Source organism: Jatropha curcas, chromosome 4, assembly GCF_041381405.1.
Source record: "Jatropha curcas cultivar XTBG-Jc1 chromosome 4, XTBG_Jcur_1.0, whole genome shotgun sequence".
Taxonomy (NCBI): Eukaryota; Viridiplantae; Streptophyta; class Magnoliopsida; order Malpighiales; family Euphorbiaceae; genus Jatropha; species Jatropha curcas.
This window is the reverse complement of record NC_143154.1, coordinates 28,859,204-28,881,948: the sequence shown is the minus strand read 5'-3', so window position 1 is coordinate 28,881,948 and position 22,745 is coordinate 28,859,204. Positions and strand designations below refer to the sequence as shown.

Here is a 22,745-nt window from a genome sequence, read left to right as displayed (position 1 = left end):
TTAGAGAAAGAAATCCCACGTTAACGTAGAATTAGAAAATGAATGGGATATAGAGCAGTCTGTAGAAAAATCAAAATGATCAAGAAGCCCAAGTAGATCCGTCATTCATCAAATTAACTTTTTGAAAGGAAACTTTATTTTGCTCTGCAACCTCGTGTTTGACTCGTTCACTAAATGGAAAATTGAAAAGAAACTTCATTTTGACCTGCCAATCCATTTGAATGATAGAAATACTGTTTTTAACTTTGAGAATTATTGCAATTACACTCTATTTTGAATTGTTTAACAATAATACTTTAAAGTTCAGAGATTAATTGCATTCTACCTTTCAAGTTAAAAATGAAATAATACTAATATTTTATCAATTTTCAAATAAAATATTTCAATTTTTACTAAATCAATAGGAAACCCATGTTAGCATCAATTGCATTCTACCTTTATTGTTATTGTTGATAGCAGGTGGTGTTTTTTTTTTTTAGTTTGAAGAACGAGATTCAAATCTGAATCTACTGTGAGGTCATATATGCACTGACTACTAAATTATATCTTGTTGTACAATAGATGATGTCTCACTTGACTTCATAGCAAGAATTTGATTTTTAATTTGAGGTTTCTATCTAAACATGGGATTTTTTATTTATTTTGATAATTATGGATAACTAGTTATTTATTTTGACAATTATATATAACTAGATATTTATTTTGCCCCAGAAAGAACGTTTGTTTGACCTGCAGGTTTTTTAGTCCACGCTGATGTTTAATTCTTCTCTTTGGAAAATTGAAGGAAACTCCATTAATTTGGTATGCAAACTCATTTGAATTTATAGAAAGATTTGCGACCTTTTATTTGTTAACCCTCTGTCAAAACGAACTTGAGTGTTGGCTTCCATTCCATGGCTGGGGCTAAACTTGTCCTTCTAACCCTCTGCTATCTTCTATACCCCATTTTTGGCTTGGAGAACATAACTTTAAGCTCGTCATTAACTGCAAATTACAAAAACTTATCTTCATGGCTTTCACCTTCTGGAGACTTTGCTTTCGGTTTCCAAAAACTCAAGAACACAAATCTTTTCTTGCTTGCCATCTGGTTTGATCAAATTCCTGAGAAAACTATTATTTGGTCTGCAAATGGAGATAATGCAACGCAAGAAGGATCCAGGCTCGAGCTTACAGCGAAAGGTCTTGTACTTACTGATCCAAATGGAGTACTATTATGGAAGACTGAGATTGACCAGACTGAAAATGTTTCCCATGCTGCTATTCTCAACACAGGAAACTTAGTTCTTGTTAGTAACTACTCCTCTTTTAACTTATGGGAAAGCTTCAAAAATCCTACAGACACAATTTTACCTTCTCAAATACTAGAATCAGAAACTTCCTTGTATTCTAGGCTAACAGAAACTGACTTCTCTAGAGGAAGGTTTGAGCTTTACTTCGATAATGGTGATCTTAAGCTCGCTCCTCTTGCCTGGCCAACTAAATCCAGGTACCCTTATTATTTTAGCAGTGGAACTTCTGCAAATGGTTCCAATTCTGGTAATAAGCTTGTTTTCGAAGATATCTTCATAGTAAAGGCAGATGGACTGACTGCGCAACTCCAATGGGTAACGCAAGAATCTGTGGCTAGTGTAGCAGGAAACTACTATCGCGCTACTCTTGATTATAATGGAGTATTAACGAAATATGTCTATCCTAGAGGCTCTGTTGGCGATCGAAGTTGGTCAATCGCGCAATACATCCCTCTAGATATTTGCACTTCTATATTTAATAACTACGGTAGTGGTGCTTGTGGGTATAATAGCTATTGCAGTATGATAAACGGGAGGCCTAATTGTACATGCCCACCTGGGTATTCATTCATGGATGGAAATAACTTGTTTGGCGGCTGCAAACCGAATTTTCCTTTAGGGTGTGGAGTTGAGGATGAATCAGAGAAAATGGAGGAGTTATATGAGATAAAAGAGCTTCCAAATGTGAATTGGCCTCTCGGAGATTATGAACGCCTAGAACCTTACAGTGAAGCTGAGTGCAGAACTTCTTGCTTGCAAGATTGTTCTTGTGCTGTTGCGATTTATGGTACACTTTGTTGGAAGAAAAGACTACCCCTTGGTAATGGGAGAGTTGAAATGGGAGCGAGCAAAGCTCTTGTCAAAATCAGAAAAGGTGCTCCTCTGGATTACCCTGGCCCTATCTGCACAAACAAGAAACAAGGTAAGTGCTCCATCCTTATTGGTTCGCTCGCTAGCTCTGTTGTCTTTAATGGATTGCTCTTAATCGTAGTTCCTCTAATTCTTTTCCTGAAATTCAAAAAGAAATCAAACGGCGTAATTCAAGTTTCAACCTTTTTAGAAACAAATCTGCCTATGTTTAGTTATCAGGAACTTGAGGAAGCAACTGATAACTTCAAAGAGGAGCTTGGTAGAGGTTCTTCTGCAATTGTCTATAAAGGAAACCTGAAATTTGGTTCAAGTAACGTAGTTGCAATCAAGAAATTGGATAAGTTGACTCAAGAAGCTGACAGGGAATTTAGAACTGAAATGAAAGCAATTGGAAGGACATGTCACAAGAATCTTGTCCGGTTAGTTGGTTTCTGTGAAGAGGGAACTGGTCGCCTTTTGGTTTATGAGTTCATGACGAATGGTACACTAGCAAATTTTCTTCTTGGAGTTCCAAAACCAGGCTGGAATACAAGGGCGAAAATTGCCTTGGAGGTTGCAAAAGGGCTTGTGTATTTGCACGAAGACTGTGAAACTCCGATAATTCATTGCGACATAAAGCCTGAAAATATACTCTTGGATGATTGCTTTACAGCAAGAATTTCTGATTTTGGGTTAGCAAAACTGTTAGCGTCTAATCAGAGTCGAACTTTGACGATAATCAGAGGAACACGAGGATATGTGGCTCCAGAATGGTTCAGAAATGTAGCTGTTACAGCTAAAGTGGATGTTTACAGTTACGGTGTGATGTTGTTGGAGATTATTTGCTGCAGAAAGAATGTACCGAAACGGGAATCTGAAGAAGGAATACTGACAGACTGGGTTTGCGATTCTTTTATGGATGGGAGAGTAGATGATGTTGTTGCATCTGATGAGGAGATTGTGGTTGATAAAGACAGGCTGTACAGATGGGTAGCCATAGCAATATTGTGCATTCAAGAAGATCCTTCAAAAAGACCTTCGATGAAAATGGTTCTGCAAATGTTAGAAGGATATGTTGAAGTACCCTTGCCCCCTCGGCGCCTTTTCAGCTCTAGTTTTTAAAATTTTGATTCTCTGTTCTCATGAAGTTCAGATCTATCGCAGAATGTTAAGTGTTTCCTTTTGTTTTTTCTTTTTTAAAGTAAAGGTTAACAACGTTAATCATATAGTAGAGATGCTATAAAATCTCGTAAGACCATATGAATAAAGCCTGTGTCTGATGTTTTCTCCTTTTTCTTTAGCAGATAAAAATCAAGCTGCAAATGGGTTTGATACCCAGCAGGGTATCGAGATAATTCTGCTTTCTTTTCTTTTACAATCCTAGAGAAAAGGTACCTACCTAGTATCAAATTTGCATGAAAACACCACGAAAAGTCGGATTTGCCATGCTATCGTCTGAACAAGAAAACTCTTACACATTCACCATTCAGAAACTGAAAATTCTTTATTATTGTATGAACAAGAAAATTTGTCTGAATCTGGCCTTTTTGGGGAATGTAACATGTGGGGATTGGGGAAAGATGTAGAGTCTTCAAGCAAGCCATAAGTATCAATCATTGAAGAATGTTCAATATAGAGTCTTCTTGATAAATAATTATACGAAGTGCAGACAATCAACATAACTACACTGCAAATGATAAAATTGTAAATTCATCGAACAACCTCTTTGCCGAAAGATATGAATTGCATCAAATCATACAGAAAATAAAATAAATTTATTCGAGCAAGCTATAGAGAGAAGGGGACCAATCATTCAGCATATCAATTTTTTGAATATATAATCAATTATAATATGATTTCTTCTCACCCAAACCGATGGTGTAAGGATAAGATTCATGTTGGACTATATATATATATATATATATATATATTGGAATTTAAACCATGCAGAGGCAACCCTTGGCTAGAATATCAAAGTCATATAGCAAGACCTCTTATGCTAAGATTTAAGTTGCACAGTAGTGTGAAAACAGAATTATGCCCGTCTACAACTGATGACCAAAAAAGTGCCACATGAAGTCTTCAACTGACTGCATCAAGGATGGATGGCTGGATGAACTAAAAGTGAAACCATTTCAAAACTATCTGGATGGGCCTAAACCTTAAAAAGCACCCTCGGCTTTCTTTGAAATAGCAATTACATTAAAGTTGAGGGAGTCAGGATTTTTCTGAATCATTTTCCTTATGACTTTGGTTGCATCCTGTCATTAAATAAAACATCATCAAATACACAAGTAAGAATTGATATAGATTATATGTGCATCCAATGTCTTGATATAAATTATTGCCACAATAATGAATGCAAGTTGGGTTTGATAAAAATTGTTCCCTTTTTTCTTCTGAGCAGCACATAGGCTACACTAGAACAGACCAAGGAGGAAAAAAGTCTATGCTGAAGATTACAAATATGCACCTGCAATAAGCTCCCTGGTGAGGTTTGGCCATGTGATATTGGTCCCGACTTTCTTCCATCAAGCTCAAAAAGTTGCCCTGCATATAACATAGCCACAGATAGTAACCATGAATGGAAGCATAACTACAGTAATTCTATTTTGCAAACATCTCTGGTTAAGTACAGCATATTGTTGCTTTTTATCTCATTGGTCTTTCATGCTCAGAGATGCACACAGAGAGTGAATCACTGTCTAAAAGTATATACCTTCCACACATGTGAAGCAGATAAAATGAGTGTCAACATTATCTGAAGCCTGCGCATAGAAAAATTGATAAAAAAAATGAATCAGGATCTTAGCGGAAGAAAATAAAGATAAATGTGTCGCTAGTTTTCAGTAATTTTATTCATTTGATTGACACGAGGAAGGAAAAAGAACATTTACAAATCCCTAATCCATATCACTTACAGATGTCACTCTCCCATCAGGCACGATGAAGCTGGTGCCCTCTGCAACTTAACATATAGATTAAACCCACACCTTCATTCCTAAATCCTAGCCAAATCACTTGTTTTAGCCTGTCACTATTAAGTCTGAAGACCAATGCAGCCTTCTCAATGCTCAATAGATAAAACTTCCTGACACTTGACACTTTGCTAACTCATCAAACCCTCCAAACTAAGGTGGTTGAAGGCCGAACTATTAGTAGAACCCATTTGCTAACTTAGTTTGCTTTGGGTTACCCATGTTGAATAACTTTTTCAATGACATTTTATCTTAGTCATTTGGCACGATATCTGTGGACAAACTTTATGGTCCTTTACAGTCCAGGATGTACCAGCCATTTCTTTTCTGCAGTTAGAGTACCCCATTCTGATTACTGCATCTTTTCCCAATAAGTATACTACATTAACTAAAATAAACTTCCCCCAACATCAAATATTATACATTTACTACTCAAGTCTTTTGCCAGGGGGAACACACTTCAACTCAGTGAATATCCAACTCTTTATTATTTAATGTCCTCATCACAGATAGTCTAAAATGGAGATCTCAAAGGAGCCTGATAATAATTATAAACATTAGATAGGAAGGATTAAGCGTGCTTCTGTTTTCAGATAATATTAGTCTTTAAGGTCAGCATATCCATATTCTGTCCCAAGAAGAAACAACATGAACATTACCATTCAATAAAAACTGAACATCAAGCAATTACCTCTGTATCACCAGCTGTAGCTGCTACAGAATGAGCAACTTCCATTTCTCTATCATTCTCAAGAAATGCAGCACGCTGCACAAAATAAATAAAAAGGAAAGGAAAACAATAAGAAGAGAGATATAAGGCAACCATATTAAGTTGACATCAATGTCAAACTCTGTGTAAATATAGAGGTTTATAAAGGAAAGAGAAACAGGACTGGGACAAGAAGAAAAAAAAAGTAACCTCCAGAGGATCCATCTGTGCTGTCGACTTGAAAAACCTATCCAAGAATGACCCTTCAACTGAAAATAACAAGTTAAATACTAAAAGTAAGTTAAAAGTTAATGCAACTGGGGTTTTGAAATAAGGTCGCACAACTAATAGTAATAGAAGAGGTAATTCAATTCATAACTCCTAGCATTTACAAGATGTTTCTTCACCATAAAATGTATGCTATTCCAAAAGCTAGACTTATGCTGCTAACTTTGCTATTAACATCAACATCATATGGGTCTGACTAGCAAATTTTAGGACAAGGGCAATAGAATATTTAAACCTCTTCCTGCATGACAATCTATAAGTTTCAACAGAACAGGAAATATACCATTCTAATTATCATCCCTACAATTTGGTCAGTTGCATGTTCTATTGTTCACCAGCCTGAGAAATGAAAATGCTTAACATAATAGGTCCAGTCATCCAGCAAAGCAAGAGCTCTTATTCTCATGTAAATCTTGCCGATTTGGCACGGCCCCTTATATCTTGATCTACCATATTATGATCAGATGCAACTAAACTCAAGCACATAGGCAACCTGGTAGTGCCATTAATCCAATTGTCAAAGTTCTTGGCTCTATAATCTTTCTTTTTCTCTTTCTTGGGTTGGGCTGGGGGAGAGTGCAAGATTCAGGAATAAAAAAAAAAAAACTTACGAAGCTTGATCTCTGAAGTAATGTTGCCAACAGCATGAAGAAGCCCGATTGTTCCGCAAGCATTACCCACAGTTTGTTTCATGAAATACACTTTATTGCTAAGTTCCTGTAGCCAGAACACAGGAAAGCATCATAATCAAATTGTCAAAGAAAAATAAATTTAACTATGGTGCATCTTACAGCATTCTAGATAATGAAATATCTTTCCCGATAGAAGGGGTTGGGGGGGGAGCAAAAAATATCCAGTGAATAAGGCATAATATTTCTTTCTTTTTTTTTTTTTTTTTTAAGGAGTATCTTCTTTAATAATTATCTTAAGATTCTAAGCATCAAGCTTTCCCTTTCAGATGCTGCCATTCTTCCCTCCACCAACACCTCCCATTGCCCTTCTTCCCTCCCACCCAAAAGAAAAAGATAAAAAGAGGCATAAAACTCTCAACTAATCTCAAGAAATGGCTACAGTGGAAAGGACAGCGTTATGAAGTGTCAAACACCAATTAAAACGAACAGAAAGTAAATCAAGGTTAAAGACTGAATCAGACATTTGTAATCATGTAACAAAACTTCCATAAACATATATATTCACACTAGAACAGTCAAAGATAAAGTAAAAACTAAGGGACAGGCAGTATGTATTATATTTTCAAGCCATTACTATCAAAACCACATAGTAAGGGGGGAAAAAGTGCTAATTCTCAATAACAGACAGCCTTCTAAAGTTTTCTCAAGTAAAGATTCTAGAAAGACTCCTCATTTCTGGATGTCATAAAGAAGAAGTTATAAAACCAAAAAGCAGCAGCTTAACAATTAACAAGAGGTCTAAATATGAATCTCATCTGACTGTATGGCAAGCATTAACCAGAAACTGAGATGCTTAAGCTGAAGTAGACTCTTCAGTCTAGACCAAAACCATTGTTTGCCAATAGCATGGAGGCAGGTGCCAACATCAAATATCCACACTAGGATGGCATATAGCAAATGAGATCAACAAAAATCTACAGGCCTTTCAAGCAGTCCAAGAGGTTACTATATCACTATGTATCAGCAATATCTAGCAACATAGTGAAGCTTATGAGCCTTGATTCTTTATTCTATAAGTGACATTTCATATAAAATACCTGCACTCTGCAGAAGGTGTATGAACCAGTGTTCCATGCAAAGTTCATGGGCTATTTAGGGCACCATCAATCGGATTGGCAAATAACAGAAATCTTAATGATTAATTCTCTTATTGATTCCATAATATTTACGGCAGTCTGGATGCACACTACAACTTCACAGTCTCACAGATATGTTTATTTGCAGAAAAAGCCTCTGGATAACAAACACGACACATCTAGAGACAAGAGTCGAGATTCACACTCAGTATATGATTAAATCTCATGGTTCCCACCTTTTTCTCAGCTTCTTGCTGCAGTCTCTCTGCTTCACTCTGAAAAAGAATCGAAATATTCGTGAAATCAAGAGACAAGTACATTTTCAATGCTACCAATCCAGATTAAAAGGATTAAGTTCCCTCCTTAATAGAACAATAAAATTTAAAATCCCAGTATATATTTTCAGAATATAAAAGAATTTAGTAGTTTTAACACATTTCAGGTGCTCATGCTTGGTGCAACCCAAAGTTTTGGCACTGATTATCACTAAATACAACTTTAAGAGTTGAGACACAAAAAGATCATGAGAAACAAATAAAAGAGGTAGTAAAAAAGAAGTCCTTAAGTTCAGAATGGCCTAAGTGAAAAAGAAAAAATTTTTAATGAAACAAACCTGTGGGGTTATGGGATAGAGAAAAAGAACAGCAAGTACAGGTTTAGGAACCATTTCCAAGAGTTCGTCATCTAAGCCATAAACATCATAGCACTCAGCTTCACTCTCGGGAAGACCTAAGCCCCAAAGAAACTGCACAATAAAGATATCAAAGAAACAGTCAACTAAAAAATTTGCCTCCAAATAAATCCCAAAACAAAAAGTTATTCTAATAAGAGAGAATCTCTTCCCCACTTATCCCTAAGGCAAAATGACTGAACTCATTACAATCAGCAAATTTTTCTTTTTCATTTTCGATTTTATTCTTCAAAAAATTTGCATGATAAAACAATCAAGAAGAAATTGATTAAAAGATAATAAATTTATAGAAAAAGAAAGGATACCTGGTTCATAACATCTGGATTAGCTTCAAGAGGAAGCCACCGCTTAGCAGAAGCACTTTCGTCTATAGTTGCCATTTTCCTTATTCAACTCTGGAATTTCACGAAGAAAAGCGAAATCAACAAAGAGATTCGTACGCAGAGATAGAAATGGGTATTTGATATTTATAAGACTATGTGAGTATGTAATGCTTGCCTTCTTATAAAAAGGTTTCGGATTATATCAGCATTCGGTTAACCGAACCAATCGAACCAATTTGATTTCGATTTAACTGAATATATTTTATGGTATTCAAAATCTAAAATTGAATTGAATATGTACAATAAAATCGAATAGAATCCATTCCATTAACTATTTTGTCTTTATATGTATTAAGAAATTTAGTTAATAATATGTGATATCCGAATAAAAATTAAAAATCAAATAATATTTTTTAATCAAAGTGATGGAATAACTTGATTTCTAAAATGGCTTTGCAAATTATTCAAATGAATCAGTTTAATTCAATTTTTGGTTAATAATCACGTATTGCACAGATTATTTCGGATAGAATTTAAATATGCAATTAAGCAAAATAAATTATTTTATTTTTTGCATCAATGTTATGAACACAGTTGAACTTGATTGCTTTTTCCAAATTCCAACACATAATACATTTATATTTAATTTTTTTTCACAATTTTTTAAAATATATATATACCAGAAAACAAACTAAGGAAAATTTTTAATGTGTCGCTTCTACCGCAAGTGTTAAATCAATTAAATCTTCTCCCAGTTAAAGAGGTGAACAATTATAGTTTCAATATTTAAATTAAAAACAGTATTATATCCCAATCTCTTAATTTCATAAATAATTCATCAAATCCAGGAATATAACAGCCTTTGTTATATGCAACAGAAAAAGAAAAGAAAAGAAAATTTAAGATATCATGTAATGAGAGACATAAAACTAAACCTTCATGCTAAATTAGGTTCAAACCTTGAAAAGGGTGATTAAAAGATGAAAGGAAAATTCAAAAGAAACAAAAGCAAAAACAATAACAAATTAAATAAATTGCTTATATTCACTTGTTTTTCCAATCTGAACACCAAAAAGCATAACTCCATTGTTATTACTTGTCTTCTCTTCTTCCATGTCTTCAACCAGTTCTTCATTGTTTAATTTCTTCCTCATCAATTGCCTTGCCTTGTCTACATTCCCAGAATCACCATCCACACTAACACGCTGTGCATCAATCATGTAATAAAACCCTCTCCCTTGACTCTCCTTTTGATGCTCACATCTGTAGAAAAAGACACAATCTTTTGGCTTCAGGTTATTCATCTTCAGGAAATGTCTCCACCCTTTTGTAAACACAAATGTCTGAGTACTTTTCCAGTATGAATACCGAAAAGTCCATGGACAAGAATGCTTATCATAAAAGGTCAATTCAATGGACTTGTTCTCATTCTCATCTCCTGCAGAAAGTGGAGGAAAGTACTCAATCGCATACTCTTTAGGAATATGAAAGCCTTTTATATGAGTAGCATCAGTTTGTGTCAATTCCTTTCGAAAAAGCATTCTGTAAGATAACCCTCTTTGAGCCATTCCCCCCAATTCGCTTACCAAAGATTGATCTGCAATATATTTTTCAAATTTGGATAAGTAGCTCTTATCCTTGATCATATCAAGAATATCCTCATTTGAGTAATGACTCTGAAACTTGGTCTCTTGCACTGAGTACATATGCATAGGGAAGTTAAGAGGCGCATCGCTTCTTTGAAGTTTGATGCATGCCCTATCATAAGCCATTCCTGCTTCTTCTTCTGTATCATATGTTCCAAGCCAGTAAGCCTTGTACCTGAAGGCGATTCGTGCACCCCATTTCCCACTTTTGAGCCAAATCACTCCTCTATATTTCGACCAAGTACTTGTGCTGCTGTAATTTTCTTTCATCCGCTGATTGTTGCTGATAATGTTTGAGTTTGAACTCATGCTTGAATCTGAATGCCACTCCAACTCCATATTGAAGTTCACAATATTGTAAGAACAATGGAAATTAAAGAAATGTGCATAGTAGATATTAAATTAAGCTTATTGTGTATTTATAAGCAGAAAGGACATAGTTTAGTAGGTAGATATTAAATTAGTACAGCACAATAAAGAGTTGGTTATAGTAATTCTGAGCTACAATGCTAAGTCTAGAACATTTCTACCTTTAGCGTTAGTTCGCAGAAAATATTCATTTTTTGGAAGGTGTTTACAAGATTCCTATTGTGAACCTGAAAATTAATGAAACCACTCGGCAAAAAGACTAACCTTATTCAAAGAACAGTAAGTACAACTTAGATTAGGCTATATTTCTATTTGATGTCTTATAAACCATAAATGGTAACTACAGAAGGCAATATATGATGGTTTGGAAATTTTAATTAGTACTACCATGGCTCTACTGTTATCTAAGTGATTTTTATATCTTTTTTATTAAAACTCACCTGTTGATATTAAAGTTGCCAACTGATTTTACATGGTGATAAAAAAGCAACAATGGTTTAGAGTTAGTAATCCCAATTACTTGATATGCTCAGATCAATGTTTAGTTCAAGTTCAGTGAAAGTATTTTTCTTTCTGAATATTTCATTCACTTCTTATTATAGAAGAACAAAAGTTATTTGTCAACTTTAATTTCTATTTGCAGTTGGATTTTATGATAACAAATGTTAGATATTCATTTCTAAATGTAGATTACTTCCAAAATATGCAAAACTATTGTAAAAATGGACAGCAAATACTCATTTCTCAATCAAGAAAATGGAATTTAGACACGCCATGATCGTTAGATGGGTCTAATTAAGGGTTGACAATTCAATTCGTTTCAAGTCTGAAATTTATTACAGCTTCCAAATAAATAAATATTCGAAAACAATATTTGATAACAAGAGTTTTTTAATATATGTTTTAGTACAAGAAAAAGAAATGCAATCACTTCATGCAGTTGTTTAAGAGAAAACTAGAATGATAAAGAATGTCTGAATATAGCAAAGTGGTAAAAAAGGGTCTTTATGCTGTGAAAACGATCAATCAAGAAGACAGTTGTTCCTTTCAAGTAATCAGCCTATGCCTAGAGCAGGATTTAGCAGTCTAGGAAAATGAAAGAGAGAACAATGAAGAAGAGGCACATAACCTGAGCTAAAGGATCATATTGTGAGTTGCAGATGCCAATGTGAACTACGCTTTCTTCCTTTTCTATTTCTGATTTTGCTTTTGCTGTAACAATTTGTAACACAAGTTTTATTTTTCTTACTCTTCTTTTTTTCATTTTTCTTATTCTTCTTTCCTATCCTAGTTCCATTCTTGCATATTGTGTTTTTGGCGTTCTGTACACATTGCAACTATTCCTTTCATGCAAAGTAATATTTAGTGTTTAAAATGTATTTTTTGTCTATCCCAGTTTGGATCCCAATTCAGATCACTAAGAATACATCTGAAGAGGAAAATACCAAGTTTTAGTTTACGAAAATGAGGTAATTGCAGCAAAAATCAGACTGCAGAATCTGGGATTAATTTATTGATAGTATTTTGATTTGAAAAACCTCAAATTTTATTTTCAAACTCTAACTAATTAGATACCTGCCACTTCTACTTCCAACTTCTATGGGGACTCATTCTGATCTCTAACTAGAAGCCACACACATCTTTCTTATTTCTGGCAATAGATGCATGCATAACCCAGGAAGCTATAATTTATCGATATACCTTCTGGAGCAATATCTTTAAAGGATAAAATCAGATTATCTGTTTTTTGCCTATAAGTGAAGAACAATTCTACATAAAGATGTTTTCTGCAAGTTTGTAAATCAATCATTCACTAAACCACCGCAATAATTTGATTACAATATAGAAGATGAACTGTAATACAAATTATGCCTAACCTGCAGAACAGCACAATTTATATTAGTTATCAGGCTTGAAATTGCTTATTAGCATCACTTTATTCCCAGATACTTCGGTTTCTCTTTCTGAAGCTTCGTTGAAAAATTGATTGCGAACGTCATTTTCAGGTCATTTACTCCCCGGTATATCTTGGTTTCCGCTTTTCAGCAAATGCTGCCAAGCCTTCCAAGCGATCTTTTGTGTTTAAGAGCTGTTCATAACACTCTTCTTCCAATTCCAAAGCCGATGCCAAATCTGCCTCCAGTCCCTCATTAATGGCTTTTTTTGCCATCTTTATTGCTAGTGGACCCTGTCAAGAGTACACGTTAGTTCCAATCTGGATAAGAGATTAAGTGTAAAAATGCTGCTCAGTCTTTGCTGATATGACTTGCAGGTTGCATTTAGCGTCATGGTTTACAAGAAAGCTCTCTTAGAACCAAATATCAAGCTGAGCCAGAAAAAACAGTATCTATCAACCTTGTTGCAGAAAAGACTACATTTTATTATCACCTGATAAAAACTGTATTTAAGGTCCTACTTCTGAATAAGCACAAGAAATCAGTTTTCTCTTTTTTGGTGAGGATAGGCCACAAGTAAGCGAACTGGTTTTAATAATTTGGAAAGAATAGGATCTAAAAAACTTTGACTCGCCACTAATCCCTCAGCATTCAAAGCATTATTTCATTTACATTTGAATCATATGTTTGGAACCACAAATACATTTAAGAATTAAGAGCAACAAGTCCAATCATAATGCCTAAAGATCTCAATGGTATGTCAATGATTTGGTTGCCACCAAACTGTTTCTGCATAGCCATTTGGACTAAAAAACAGAATACGTCCAAGAAATCCTAAAGGACTATAAATTTGTACCTTCTGATTAACTTCCCGAGCAATTTCAAGAGCCTTGGTACGAGCTTCACCAGCAGGCACAGAGTAATTAACAAGGCCTGAAGCATTGCACACGTTCATTTCAAGATATGGGTTAATAAACACAGTTAAAACTCACTGATACATTGTATATGGGCCCACCTATACACCAAGCAAATAGATGAACACCGTCCAAAAAATTGTCACCATTTATTAATTATTTTTTGCGCCTTTTCCCCAGTGAAAAGACACTGATACCCTTTTTGTCCCATGCATCTTTACTAACTTGGCATCGTGTATGAGCGGCCCATATACAAGTGTTTCCCAATGAACATATACATGTAAAAACACACTAACTGCACTCCCTGGTAAATATACCAATTGAGCTCGCCTCTCTGCCACCAACCTTCCGACCTGTAAATATAAGTTCCTTTGCAACTGATTTTCCAACCAGTCTAGGAAGTCTTTGTGTCCCACCAGCCCTGTTCAGAACCAGAATTCCATGAGAGGCCAGGTCATCTTGCACAGAAGAAGTTACCACAGAAAGAAACAAAGTTTTCAAGCACAAGGAGTCTGGTAAATGGTAAAAAAATGAATTCTGAATTCTTAAGTCTCTGTCTGCCATTTGTAAGCAGAAATATCACAGAATTCCAAAAATAAACAGAGAAAAATAAATGTTTCTTGTGTACACAGATACAGTGGAAGCAGATACATTGCCATCAAATAAAAATGAAGAAAATTAGCAATCTTAAATGTAAAATAAGTTTTAGTACATACCCAGGAATTATAGCAAGTCCTGTTTCTGGCAAGCCCAACACTGCATCCTCTCCTGAATCATTAGAAGTGGGACATGACAATTAATACTTAGTGAAATTGCATCCCAAGAAGCAACTAACTTAAACTAATGCAATATAGTTTCTACTAAATGCATTTCTGGGGCTACCACATATTCGAAGATCACATGCTAAAGCCATTTCAAGTCCACCGCCCAAGGCTGCTCCTTCAATAACAGCAATGGTAGGAATACAAAGTTCCTATAGTGAACACAAAATAGAAATCAAGACAATGGAAGATATAAAAGCATTTCATAAAAATGTGATATTGTTGACTACAAGTTGCCTTTTAAGTGGTAAGGTTGGGAAGAGTTGGCTACATCCGAAACAATAAAAATGCAATCATATTGATAGCACAGACAGAAGCAGCTTTAAAATCCTATTCCTACCTCAAATATTTGGTAAGCCAAATTATTGCATTTGTGTACATATAGAGTTGATATATATTTGCATACTCTATCCACTACATTATCAAGGGTAAACCAACAATTCTACCATACATGTAAACCTCATACATTTAAATGTTCAAGCGATAGCCATATAAATAACAAACTATTCGACAATATATTAATGTATTTTGAGGACTGCAAGAGCCACCTCTATAAATAAGAATGTCGATCGCAGCCTGTTGACAAAATCTTGCACTTCAGATGGAGTCATTGTCTTACGCTCCTGCCAACCAAATCAAAGGTAGAGCTGTCAAGTATATGCATTAGCCACAGCAGATCAATACAGTCCCAGAGACAGTAAACTATAGATGTATCATGATTTACAAAGCACAGCATAAATGCTTAATGGTAGAAAAAGAAACTGCAAAAAGCCTGATGCATACATTTTCAATTGACAACAACACAAAAGCTAGTAATTGTGGTCAAACCTTTTAGTGTAATGACCTCAATATCAGCACACAATTATAGTAGAATTTTGTACAAAATTAAAAACTGATAGCATCTCCACTTACAAACTCTCATAAATCTAAATTGAAGATCAAAGCAAATTCAGATATGCACAAGACTCAGACCACATAACAACTTAACTAAGGCAGTCACTGCCATTGTGGTAGTGAATCAGAAAACAATAGGAATAACAAAAGAGACAGACCATGAAGAAAGAATAAAACGCATCCTTCCTAACCCAAGCGAAACTACAGAGCAAAAGTTACACGGACTAAGAAATCTCTTACAGACGTAATAATCAGAGAACAAAAGAAGTCCAACAAACCAAAGGAAGATATAGACTCAGCTCCCTTAAATACTCTAAAAGATGAAGTACTCTTGAAAGCATTTTAGCTAAAGTTCAATCTGCTTTACAATGAGAGAAAATAACTGACATTAGCCTTTTGTAAATACTAAAGAAATCAACTTTATGCTAATGTTCTCTCTCCCAAAACCCACTCTGAAGGCGTGTGCAATATTACTACCCTTCTAGTGAGCCTTCAAAAGCTGCCATGAAAATCCCTGAAAAGTGATGCAGTTGGAAAAAAAAAAAAAAATCAATCTTCCAATAAAATCAAAATAAAAGCAATACCTTCAAATCAGCTCCTGCGCAGAACACTTTTGGAACAGAGCTACAAATCATAACAACACTAGCAGAATCATCTTTACTAATTGTTTCAAAAGTATACTGTAACCCTCTAAGCATTTCCTTCCCAATAGCGTTTTTTGCTCCTGCCCTATCCAAATTCACCTCAATAATTCCTGTTGATCAAAATCCCAAATGAGTTTCTTCTTAACAATACACAGTTGACAATACACATACGGAGCAAAATGGAACTTACCGGAATCAGAATCGGAAAATCTCTGTAGTTTCACTGATTCAGAAACGAGAGAATCCAAAATAAGCGTTCTACGGCTTTGGAATTGCTGAAAACTGCCATCAAAGTTAGGAATAGAACTATCTGAAGAAATTATCAGTTTGCCCAAATCGAACAAGTGAGAAAAATTACGGCTTTTTGATTTTTTTATGTAGTGGCGACCCAGAGATCTTGCAAGAGCAGTAAAAGTTCCCATTTTTGTTTCTGCAATTGAATTATTCTTTTGGATGAAATATAAAGAAGCAGTTCAAATTAGAGTGGAAAGAAGTCTGATGATCAAATTGGTGATGAAATATAAAGAAGCAGTTAAATTAGAGTGGAAAGAAGTCTGATGATCAAATTGGATAAATGCCCATAAAGACGACACACAAGTTCGTGTCGTTTGCTGAAGCTGCTTGCAGTTCTGCATAATTCAAGTATTGGAGAACGAATTACTTGCACTCAGCGTATCGACACACTCGTATACTAGTCTAACCAAAATTAATTTTTTATTCAAAGGTTTTTCTATCAATGAAAAAAATAAAATAATAATAATTTTTAAAAAGATTATCTCATTAAACTGGTGCATGGATAAATCCTATATACTAGATGTAGGCAAATCTCTTTATTTTTCTTTTTGTTAAATTTAATTTATCTATTTATTTTAATTTTAAGCACCAGACAGGTTACTTTTTATTAATCCCTCAATTTTTGTTAATTAATGGTAATATAAAGACTATAATTGCCACTTTTGATTGAAACAAAAGAGACCGAAATGTATATCAAGGCAAATCTATCTAAGGTTAAGTACTAAGCAAAACTCTCAGTTGAAATTAGCAGTACATTGAACAGGATTTTCCTGGAAAATTTTTCTAGCTGAAGCTTTTACACCCTATGAATCCATCTTTCAAGTCGAAGCTGCTTTAAAGGAGGTCCAACATTTGGCTTTGTCTTCTGGGGACACTTCCATTTCCCAGTAACTTCAATGGCATTAGTATTTTCCAAATTAGTTCTTTCTGTCAAAACCTTTCTTCCTGCGGCTTCATTTCCACATCCTGATGAAGTTATTCTTTCATTTCTTGCACATTGTGATACATTCTTTTTTGGCTTGTACAAATAATTCTCATCATTCCTTATCTGTCTGTTCTTCTTTGTTGTCACAAAACCATTTTCAAGAACTTCTTTACCTTCATTCTCTTTGCCAATGCTTCCATGACTTGATTTTCTTATTAAATCAACAGGAGTTTGAACAATACTCACATTACTTGCAGGTGATAGAATATGTTCTTCAGTTCGAGCCTTATTTTTCAAGTTCTCTGCAAATCTCTGACTACTATCACAGCACAGGTTATCCTGAGTGGATAAGTTCCCATTGACTGAAACTCTAATGCCCTAGCATTTGAAAATGTGAAAAAAAAAAAAAAAAAAAAAAAAAAAAAAAAAAAAAGACTAAAGATTACTGAGAAATAAACATTGCCCTGAAAGAATCTAAAACATCCTTGAGCAAGAAAAAGCTTCATCGCATAATTAAATAGAATATGACAGTTGTTTCACAGTAATATTTATGATTAGTGATTACCATTACAAGTTTCTCCAAGAACAATGTTTTTGCAGTTAGTTGACCAAATACAAAAGGGAAAAGTACCTCACTTAGAGATTGGTTTTCCTGCTTATTGACTCTTAAAGAGCTGTTGAACTTCAAAAATCCAATTGAGGTTACTTTCTCATCAATAGCCACTTCATCAGTAATTTTGGCTTGTCCAAGTTTCAACAAATTCCTTTCTTTCTCTTTATTGCTTTGTTGATTAACAGAGTCATCTTCCTTACATTCAGTTTCTGTGTCAACAAATCCATCGGTTTCTGGAGATTCATACACATGGCTAAAGAACCATTTTTTAATGTCTGGTACCTCTGACAAAACAAAAAAAAAGTTCATAGCACAATTAATGAATAAATACAGTATCTTTTGCATTCTTGTTTGGTTACTATCTAGAAAGATGATTTTCTCAGTTGAAAGATTATTGAAGCAATAAAATCATCGAAGAAATTTCATATTGCAACTAACCAGAAAGAATTGGAGATGACTGTGAAGAATCTGTAATCTGCAAATATGAAAAATGAGTAGGGACAATTGAAAATGTTTGGAAAATTAAGAATTAAGTGAAAGGAATCGGTAGCATGATATACCCAATATAACATAGCTACCAACACATTAATGATTATGCAGGATACAGCAAGAACAAAAAATGTATCAAGCAGTAGCACCTCATTTGAAGGTTTGTCTACTTCGGTATCTTCAAATGAATTCTTAGACTTATCAAAATTGTCTTCTCTTTTTCTTTTACTTCCCTCATAATCGAATCCTTCTTTCTCACTTTCACTTTCTTTAGTTGCTGATTCTTTATAATCATCAACTGTAGTTTCCAGCACAGGAGATTCATACATATAACTGGAATACCAATTTCCGATGTGAGGAGGCTCTGACAGAAGAACCAAAACACAAACAGAGGCTATTAATAACTTATCTCGTATCTTTCTTTGTTTCTGGAAACACGGGAAGAGAAACCAATGAGGACGTATTAATTTTCCTTGGAATGAAATGGGAATGGAAATGGATGCCTAAATCTGAAAAATTCCATTCCAAGCTTTCAACTAATGAAATAGAATTTTTACTTTATCTAGAATAATAATTAGAGGATATATTTTCAACATAAATTCAAGCAATTCGATTATGAAAAGGTTAAAAGATTCTTAGGATTCCTTGTGAACCAAACTAAATTAAACTATAGGAAAAAAAAATAAAATCTTATTGCAAGAATTAGATTCTGTTCTCAATTCCAAAGCCATCCAAATATGAGTTCAACCAAAAATAACCAAAATTTATAAAACGTAAAAGGATTTGAAAGAATGTTACTAACCAGAAAGGAGCGACAGCGCACAAGTAGAATCTGCCATCTAAAAGAAAAGGAGAAAGTCAGATATGAGAAACTTCTAGCATTGCATTTATGTTCCTAATTGCAGAGAAATAATGGACAACAAGGGAAGAAGTGGGGGGAATGAGTATTATACTAGGTACATATATCACCAAAAAGGAAGAAATTAATGGGATTAAAATAGTGTGTGCAACAGAAATCAAGAATAACAGAGCTATATATACAAACTAGATTCAATCCTGCTACTTTTCACCATTTAAGTGAGGAGTGGACAACAAAAGGGGAGTCAAGAAGAGAAAATACCCTACTTAAAGACTGAACTGCATACCCTACTTAAAGACTGAACTTCAAGTTTATTGTCGCTTCCACTGTTTCTTGTGGATTCACTCAAATTCCCTGCTTTTTCTCTATTTCTCTCTTCAAAGAGAGCAAACACGTCTCCCTCGTTTTCACTTTCTTCAAGCGCAGAACCTCCAAAAGCATCATAAGTATCCAGTACAAAAGTTTCATACTTGTAGCTAGGAAACCAATTTCTTATATCAGGAGGCTCTGCAATAAACCAAAAATTCACATTTTCGGGTGACATTCTAATATATCCATTTCTAATTGCTTTAAGCAATATTAAAAATGAAATAAATTGACACTTCTTATGCCAAGATCTTATACGTACCAGTGGGGAGGGAAAGCGAGTGACGTGAATTGGGAATCTACAAGAGGGAAATTGGGATACAAATTAACTGAACAAACTAACATGTTTGATTGCTGAGCAAAAAAAGACTTAGTTTATAATACTTTCTTAGGAATCAAACAGAAAATGAAACGGAAAAATTGGGAATTGTAGAATGGATAAATATTTACCTCTGAGCCAGACGTGTTTTCCATCAGATCTTTCTTTGGAATGGAAGAATGTAAGGTTTTTCTGTGGAACAATGAGGGAAAAAAGAATTCTCAGCAGCAAAATTGACGGCAGCTTGTGGCGCGGTGTAAAAATTAAATTTTGAAATTAAGGAAAGAAAATTTTGATATTCAGGAGGGAGACTTTTCCCTGTCGTTCGAAAAGTTTCCTTCGTAAAAATAAGAAGACCAATAAATTGTTCAGTTGCGGTCCGGACGACATCTGTGATATAGTTAACTAACAAAATGGGTTAGGCCCATTTCTCCGCAATCAGACACTGAGCTACTCGAGTCAAGCCCATAGAAAATGAAACCTTACCTTTTTTGTTTTAATATTTTGATTCTGATTTAAAAAAAAAAAAAAACTGAAGTAATGTTTCTTGTTGGTCACCACGGATATTAGATGTTTTAGTAGTTATTGGCTGTTAATCTGATGGTAGTTATTTATATTACGGTTTAAATTATAAGTGATCAGCAAAAATAGATATTTGATTAGTTATTTAACATAAAATAATAAAAATAAATATTAATTTCGGAGGAAAACACAATGGATATGCTTGTCAAAAAATTTTAATTAAAATTTAAACACTACATATTATAGTATTTAACGTTTTCACAAAAAAAATCTCTCAGCCTCTAAAAATTATTATAAAACTTACATTATTGAATGGTACAATTAATAAAAATAGAGTTTTGACTTGATCAAAATGATAAAAGCTAACTCAAATGTTTTTATCCAACAGAGCCTATATATATATATATATATATATAATTTTTAAGTTTAGTAATGTAATTTGACCATAAATCAACCAAAATTTCCTCAAATATGATCATTTATATCAAAACAAATAATACATACATGAAAATAAGAATAAAATTAAATAGAGTGAATAGCCATGAAATCCTTTTGATAATAAGTTTCTTGAATGTTATTTATGTGATTGATTAAACATGAAATCTATACATTTTGCAAAATTTATGAAATTTCACATTCCATACTTTGATTAGAGGATGAAATCCATAAATCTAAAATATATTTCTACTGGTTTAAAATTTATAATAAGTAAAAAATTATAAAATTGAAAAAACGCACCTTTTTGTTAGAAAGTAAAAAAAAAAAAATTTAAAGTTATGATAAAAATTTATGTTAATTTCATGGGTTTCAACTCATTTTTGTTAAACCAAATAAAAAATCTAGCAAAAACATGGAATATTTAAATTTTATAAACTCAAATTTTATCAATCCAAACTAACTCTATAACTATTATCGCCACAAACAATTTTTAACTTTTATAATAGGTGAGTCGAGCTAAATCAATTTAAATATATTATTTTACTATTTTTTTTTTTTCAAATATATAAATTCAACATTGAACTTTATAATTTTAATCTTATAACATCTCAAATTTTATGGATCATCTATCATGTACTTAAATTTATAGATTTTGATAATATTACACACGTTTCCATATTAACAATAAGAATTTTTATGATTTTTAGCTTTTACTTGTAAAATATCAATTTGATATATAGTTAACATAAAAGCTCTATTTTCTCCCAAAACCTAAAAGCTCTATTTTCTACCTCTACGAGCGGCTACCAATGAGCCCTCACTGTTGATCACTCCTTTCTCTTTTTGTTTATTCTTTTTTTCAAATAGTCCTCAGATTTATATCTTTTGATACATATTTGAGTTAATATTGCTCAAATATTAAGATTTATTATTGTCCATATATTGAAATTTTGTTATCGTATCTAATTTTGAGTTATTGTTACTATTATAATGATTTTGTTTATGATATTTTATTATTTGGAAAGTTATGTATGTAAAAGAAGTGCAAATCTATTTTCTAATATAATGAAGAAATTTGAAAGTAATCATATCGAACATGTAGAAAGACCATAGAGTCGAATAGTGATCATGAATAGCCACTAAATGGGCAAACGATCGCCTATGACACAAATGTTATGCTCTGTTAACTCAATCAGATATTTCAAATCAAGATTGTGTATTTCTATTCTTTAGATAAGTGGTTTATTATTAGACTTCTCATATAAAAATATATAAATATTTTGATCTGTATTTCATATTTGTATACAGTTTTTTTATTGAAATTAGTTTGATTTCTTAAAAAAAAAACTTTGGGAACACTAATCTTCATAAATTTCAACTATTTAATGGGTCTTTGATTAATCTAATTTTATAAATTTAACTGTTCAATAAATAAAATTGAAGTATTTAAAAAGTCAAAGTAAAAATCAAGAGTGTTTTTTCTAAAAAAAAAATCAAGAGCGTCACAAGATTAAAGTAATAAAATTTAAAGGTAAATCCATTCCTTTAAACATTGTGTTAAAGAAAGATAGTTTTACATGATAAACATGAATTGAAGTCCTAGATTTTCCATTTGAATGTGAAACACTTTTGCATCAAAAGTCCAAGATTTCCATTTTAAAAATAAAGTACTTTTTTTAAAGATAATTTATTTAACAATGGATTTTTTTAAGAGAAAAATAAATAAATAATGGATATAAACCACACCCATTATATTTTGAGATGTTGAGAACAACAACACGAAGATTATTGGATTTCATTTCTAATCTTCATTTTGTAAAAATCTCACCGTTTTTTATATTA

At 33.4% G+C, this 22,745-nt stretch overlaps 5 protein-coding genes across 8 annotated transcripts; 1 reads left to right on the top strand and 4 right to left on the bottom strand.

Annotated features, from left to right (window-relative positions):
* Positions 1–811: 811 nt before the first annotated feature.
* LOC105632318 (G-type lectin S-receptor-like serine/threonine-protein kinase LECRK3) lies at positions 812–3,428 on the top strand. Of its 2 annotated transcripts, XM_089720466.1 has the most exons (2): positions 812–2,211; positions 2,350–3,428. In XM_089720466.1, exons 1-2 carry the CDS (start codon positions 894–896, stop codon positions 3,258–3,260), a joined length of 2,229 nt encoding a protein of 742 aa, XP_089576592.1. In that variant the 5' UTR covers positions 812–893; the 3' UTR covers positions 3,261–3,428. The 2 variants fall into 2 exon arrangements, with proteins under 2 accessions (XP_089576592.1, XP_089576591.1); XM_089720465.1 differs by having other exon boundaries at positions 812–3,428.
* A 466-nt stretch (positions 3,429–3,894) lies between these two features.
* Positions 3,895–9,061, bottom strand: UCH3 (ubiquitin C-terminal hydrolase 3). The gene is made up of 9 exons (XM_089720467.1): positions 8,878–9,061; positions 8,495–8,626; positions 8,118–8,156; positions 6,725–6,830; positions 6,036–6,094; positions 5,808–5,882; positions 4,858–4,906; positions 4,612–4,688; positions 3,895–4,399 (listed from the first exon to the last, which is right to left on the bottom strand). Exons 1-9 carry the CDS (start codon positions 8,950–8,952, stop codon positions 4,301–4,303), a joined length of 711 nt encoding a protein of 236 aa, XP_089576593.1. The 5' UTR covers positions 8,953–9,061; the 3' UTR covers positions 3,895–4,300.
* Positions 9,062–9,798: 737 nt separating this feature from the next.
* Positions 9,799–12,491, bottom strand: LOC105632379 (AP2/ERF and B3 domain-containing transcription factor At1g50680). Its single transcript, XM_012214748.4, has one exon. It carries the CDS (start codon positions 10,878–10,880, stop codon positions 9,921–9,923), a length of 960 nt encoding a protein of 319 aa, XP_012070138.2. The 5' UTR covers positions 10,881–12,491; the 3' UTR covers positions 9,799–9,920.
* Positions 12,492–12,693: 202 nt separating this feature from the next.
* On the bottom strand, positions 12,694–16,722 carry LOC105632321 (ATP-dependent caseinolytic (Clp) protease/crotonase family protein). Of its 3 annotated transcripts, none has more exons than XM_012214674.4 (8): positions 16,269–16,719; positions 16,019–16,188; positions 15,089–15,163; positions 14,602–14,692; positions 14,436–14,487; positions 14,016–14,140; positions 13,662–13,738; positions 12,694–13,098 (listed from the first exon to the last, which is right to left on the bottom strand). In XM_012214674.4, exons 1-8 carry the CDS (start codon positions 16,498–16,500, stop codon positions 12,922–12,924), a joined length of 999 nt encoding a protein of 332 aa, XP_012070064.1. In that variant the 5' UTR covers positions 16,501–16,719; the 3' UTR covers positions 12,694–12,921. The 3 variants fall into 3 exon arrangements, with proteins under 3 accessions (XP_012070064.1, XP_012070065.1, XP_020534281.1); XM_012214675.4 differs by having other exon boundaries at positions 14,037–14,140; positions 16,269–16,714; XM_020678622.3 differs by having other exon boundaries at positions 12,957–13,098; positions 14,065–14,140; positions 16,269–16,722.
* Positions 16,723–17,013: 291 nt separating this feature from the next.
* On the bottom strand, positions 17,014–20,307 carry LOC105632320 (ATP-dependent caseinolytic protease/crotonase family protein). The gene is made up of 8 exons (XM_012214673.4): positions 20,075–20,307; positions 19,887–19,923; positions 19,545–19,765; positions 19,202–19,238; positions 18,549–18,763; positions 18,349–18,385; positions 17,929–18,194; positions 17,014–17,675 (listed from the first exon to the last, which is right to left on the bottom strand). Exons 1-8 carry the CDS (start codon positions 20,096–20,098, stop codon positions 17,169–17,171), a joined length of 1,344 nt encoding a protein of 447 aa, XP_012070063.1. The 5' UTR covers positions 20,099–20,307; the 3' UTR covers positions 17,014–17,168.
* Between the last annotated feature and the right edge of the window lie 2,438 nt (positions 20,308–22,745).

Bases quoted from the DNA above. Each gene is read 5' to 3' on its own strand.
- LOC105632318 (XM_089720465.1), top strand. From the start codon at position 894: ATGGCTGGGGCTAAACTTGTCCTTCTAACCCTCTGCTATCTTCTATAC.
- UCH3 (XM_089720467.1), bottom strand. From the start codon at position 8,952: ATGGCAACTATAGACGAAAGTGCTTCTGCTAAGCGGTGGCTTCCTCTT. The intron at 8,157-8,494 runs GTTTGTTTCATT...ATTCTTTTTCAG, and splicing joins TCTATCCCATAACCCCACAG to AGTGAAGCAGAGAGACTGCA. The intron at 6,831-8,117 runs GTGGGAACCATG...TTCTGGCTACAG, and splicing joins AGCAAGAAGCTGAGAAAAAG to GAACTTAGCAATAAAGTGTA.
- LOC105632379 (XM_012214748.4), bottom strand. From the start codon at position 10,880: ATGGAGTTGGAGTGGCATTCAGATTCAAGCATGAGTTCAAACTCAAAC.
- LOC105632321 (XM_012214674.4), bottom strand. From the start codon at position 16,500: ATGGGAACTTTTACTGCTCTTGCAAGATCTCTGGGTCGCCACTACATA. The intron at 14,488-14,601 runs GTAGCCCCAGAA...CTAATGATTCAG, and splicing joins ATGTGATCTTCGAATATGTG to GAGAGGATGCAGTGTTGGGC. The intron at 13,739-14,015 runs GTTAGTGTGTTT...GCAATGCTTCAG, and splicing joins TATATTTACCAGGGAGTGCA to GCCTTGTTAATTACTCTGTG.
- LOC105632320 (XM_012214673.4), bottom strand. From the start codon at position 20,098: ATGGAAAACACGTCTGGCTCAGAG. The intron at 19,239-19,544 runs GTATGCAGTTCA...CTTTTCTTTTAG, and splicing joins AAGTTCAGTCTTTAAGTAGG to ATGGCAGATTCTACTTGTGC. The intron at 18,386-18,548 runs GTGCTACTGCTT...TCATATTTGCAG, and splicing joins TAGACAAACCTTCAAATGAG to ATTACAGATTCTTCACAGTC.